This window comes from Pistacia vera, unplaced genomic scaffold (genome assembly GCF_008641045.1).
Source record: "Pistacia vera cultivar Batoury unplaced genomic scaffold, PisVer_v2 Contig688, whole genome shotgun sequence".
Taxonomy (NCBI): domain Eukaryota; kingdom Viridiplantae; phylum Streptophyta; class Magnoliopsida; order Sapindales; family Anacardiaceae; genus Pistacia; species Pistacia vera.
The window spans coordinates 158,112-162,131 of NW_022196543.1; the positions used below are offsets into that span (position 1 = coordinate 158,112).

The 4,020-nt window shown below is 34.9% G+C and overlaps 1 protein-coding gene across 1 annotated transcript; it reads left to right on the top strand.

Moving 5' to 3' along the window:
- Positions 1 to 550: 550 nt before the first annotated feature.
- Positions 551 to 1,972, top strand: LOC116113665 (UDP-glycosyltransferase 91C1-like). The gene has a single exon (XM_031399823.1). It carries the CDS (start codon positions 578 to 580, stop codon positions 1,970 to 1,972), a length of 1,395 nt encoding a protein of 464 aa, XP_031255683.1. The 5' UTR covers positions 551 to 577.
- Positions 1,973 to 4,020: the final 2,048 nt, after the last annotated feature.

Consider the following 4,020-nt stretch of genomic DNA (forward strand, 5'->3'; position numbering starts at 1 on the left):
GGGGTGTGCAAAATAACCGATTGGAATCGAAACCGACAAGTATTCAGTGTTTTGATTCTCATTCCTACCTTGAATTGGCCCTTACAGGGAAGGTTTCGATTCTAAAAATCAAGAATCGGCCGGATTCGAATCCACCCTTACAGGAACCGAGAATCAGAATTGAGATCCAGGCACCTAAGTAAGAATCGAGACTGAATTATAATTTTGTAAACTATTGGAGTGTATTGTAAGTATTTTATTTATGATTTATAAATGAATATTATAATGTATTAATTTGAAACGAAGATTATGAATAACTATCAATATTTTAATGATACCTAATAATAAATATTTTATTTTTATTATAATCTTGTAACCTAACTCTATATTACCATCATGTATACGTACCTGATAAACATGATACATGTGTGACGATGATTTGGTTCCTTTTCTATAACCAGACAATACACTAATAACCAAACTGATAGATTCCTCATCTTTAATTTTAATTTTACAAGGAATCAATTCATCTATGCTCAATTACTCTTCACATATACCCACATGGCCACATAACTACACTTCATCAGCATCAGCCCCCATGGACAACAAAGAAAAGCTTCACATTGCAATGTTCCCATGGCTAGCTTACGGTCACATTATGCCATTTTTTCAAGTGGCTAAGTTTTTAGTTGAAAAGGGTCATCATGTCTACTTCATTTCTACCCCAAAAAACATTCATCGTCTCCCTCAAATCCCTAATAACTTATCTTCTCAGCTAATCTTCGTTCAACTTCCTTTGCCTCTCGTTCAAGGTTTATCAGAAGGAGCTGAGTCCCCCGCTGATTTACCCATTCACAAAGCTCCTTACCTAAAACAAGCCTACGATATGCTCCAACTCCCTTTCATAAACTTCCTAAAAAATTCACAAGTCACTTGGATCATCCAAGACTTTGCCTCCTACTGGTTACCCAGTGCCGCCGCTCAACTCGGTGTCAACACAGTTTACTTCAGCATTGTCAACGCTACCACTTGTTCTTTCTTCGGTTCACCCGCGGATTTAATCAATGGTCGGTTTCAGAAAGCCGAGGACTTGACGATGGTCCCCCAGTGGATAAACTTTAATTCTAATATAAAGTTTAAGCTCCACGATATCATGAGGGGTCAACAGGAATGCAAGGACTCGGTGTCTGATTTATACCGTTATGGAACGGTACTTAAAGATTGCTGCGCCGTGATTGTGAGGAGCTGCCCTGAGTTTGAACCTGAAGCTTTTACTGTATTCAGTAAACTTTTACAAAAACCAGTACTTCCGGTCAGCTTATTACCACCATCAATGCAAGATTATACTGTGGCTGATAGCAAATGGCAAGTTTTAAAAGATTGGCTTGACACTAAGAAGGAGAGATCAGTAGTTTATGTTGCACTCGGTACTCTGTTGACTCTGAGTCAAGAACTTATGCACGAGTTGGCTTATGGGCTAGAAAAAAGTGGGTTCCCTTTTATTTGGGTAATTAACAAACGGCCACTTGTTGAAGGAAAGATGGGTTCGGATCTAGTTCCGCACGGGTTTGAAGATCGGGTTTCGGGTCAGGGCTTGATATGGATGGATTGGGCACCTCAACTAAGGATCTTGGCTCACTCATCGGTTGGTGGTTTCTTGACTCACAGCGGTTGGAGTTCAGTTATTGAGGCGCTTGGATTGGGGCGGCCACTGATCATGCTTACAGGGGGTTCGGATACGGGGTTGGTTGCAAGGATCATGCATAGGCGGGTAGGGTTAGAAATAGAAAGAGATGACAAAGATGGTTCATTTACAAGTGAGCGTGTGGCCAAGTCCATTAGACAAGTTTTAGTGGAGAAAGAGGGAGAGCCACTGAGGGCAAATGCATTGGCCATGAGAGAGACTTTTGGCAACATGGAATTACGGAACAAGTACTTAGAAGAGTTCAATCGGTTCATCGAAAACAATACTGCTCCAAACCGCTCTATATGATTCATCTTTGGGTTTTCATGAATATGTAAATTTAAATTAGTTGGTTTGTGAATTGTGAAGAAGGGAATCTTCATTGTTCGTTCAAATCAGTTAAGTAAACAAAGGAAGGAACTCCCATTTTCATTCCTTTGTTTATTCCGCAAAGCTGAGAGTCGAAAAGCCCTTCGAGTTGTTAAAAGCTATAGCTCCGGTTGGAGCNTAAAATAATTACAAATAAAAAAGGTTAACGAACTTACACAATTTCAATGTTGGTAAAATTATATAATTTAACAAAAATATATAATACCTCTTCATCAATAAGAATCATATCAAGACTAATCAGCTTGTTGTCCCTTCTGAAATTAAAACATTCCCACAATCTAGAAACCCTGACAATCAATATCCAATCATCTCGCAATTGATTAATATCTTTAAACAAAATATTCGAAGCTGTCATAACTATCCTGCAAAGATATTAATCCAAAGACGTGTGATATTTCAAATTGTATTTTGTTATGTTTATATAGGAACAACAAAATGCGAAAAGGCAGAATAGCAAGAGACTGTTTCTCTTAAATAGTTACATTTATTGAACACATTTAGTGCATAGTTTCCACTAAATTGATGTGATAACTAAAGGGTTGATGAATATTATCATGTTCATATTAAATGCATGTACATATATAGAATATCAATAGTTAAGAGATTGTGATAAATAGTTAGATTTAGTGAATATATTTAAAACAACAAAATGTGAAAAGGTAGAATAGCAAAAGACTGTTTCTCGTAAATAGTTACATTTATTGAACATATTTAGTGCATAGTTTCCACTAAATTGTTGTGATAATAAAGGGTTGATGAATATTATCATATTTAGATTAAATGTATATATGTAGAATATCAATAATTAAGAGATTGTGATAAATAGTTACATTTAGTGAATATCTTTAAAATATTATTTTGAGAAATTATTACTGTTAATTGAAACCATGACTATTATAGCAAGCCCAATAAACAAGAAACATGTGGACCAATTAACAACATCTTACATGGCAATCATATATCAATCCTACGTGGCGTCAGAAGAAGCATTCTGCTTCAGCATTATATTAATATTAATATATAGATTGTTAGACAACTAGCCTTTAACTAGTTGTATTTTAGTCAAACCTCTGGAGAGGTCAATGAACATTTTCAATAAATTTTATTTGATTAAATAATAAAATTACTTATTTGATCATATTTATGAACATGGTATTGACACTCTTAATAATTTAATTTGATTATATTTTCACAAAAATAAAAATAAAAAATAAAAAAAAAAAATTTACCTCTTTCACTACTATTGGGCATAGCTTTTATTAGAAATTGGCAAAAGGGTGCTTAATTATACGACAAAATTAAGTTCGGGAATATAATTTTTTTTCTTTCAAAAAATTTTCATACACTTATACATAAAAATTAACTTTCGTTTTTCTCCTATAATTGATAATGTTGATGTAATTTTTCACACTAACGAAAAGTACATAAATCTCTTGATGAAATCTACATAAACGTTTGTAATAAATCGATGTTTTAATGCTGGATTAACGTGAAAAAGAATAAACAAAAACAAAGAATAGAGAACTTTTAAAGTAGTTCGGATGCAAAATGCAAATCTTACATTCACTATTATTTTATTGCTTTTTTTTGTGTGTTTTTCACGTACAAGCGAGCTCAATTCTTAGCACAGATGAGGTGGTTTTAATAGCAAGCAAATGGGTGTCCAAAAAGATCCCCCCATTAAGGTGAGAGATCAGTTTTATTGTCACATTAGTGGACTTACACATGAAGTAATCCTAATATAGAATAACACACAGCCTGAGATAGACTTACACATGAAGTAATCCTCACATAGAGTGACACGCGACCTGACTTACAACTCAACCTTAAGACTTTCAAATGAAATAACCCTCTCATGGAGTGACTCACGACCTAGTAACAGTACAACTTTGGGACACATAGTGTGAATTAGGGGTGTTCAAAAGAACCTGTTAGAACCGGAACCGGCGGGTACCCGGGGTTTGGTT

What these genes read in the sequence shown, in the direction of transcription:
- LOC116113665 (XM_031399823.1), top strand. Translation starts at nt 578, where the DNA reads ATGGACAACAAAGAAAAGCTTCACATTGCAATGTTCCCATGGCTAGCT.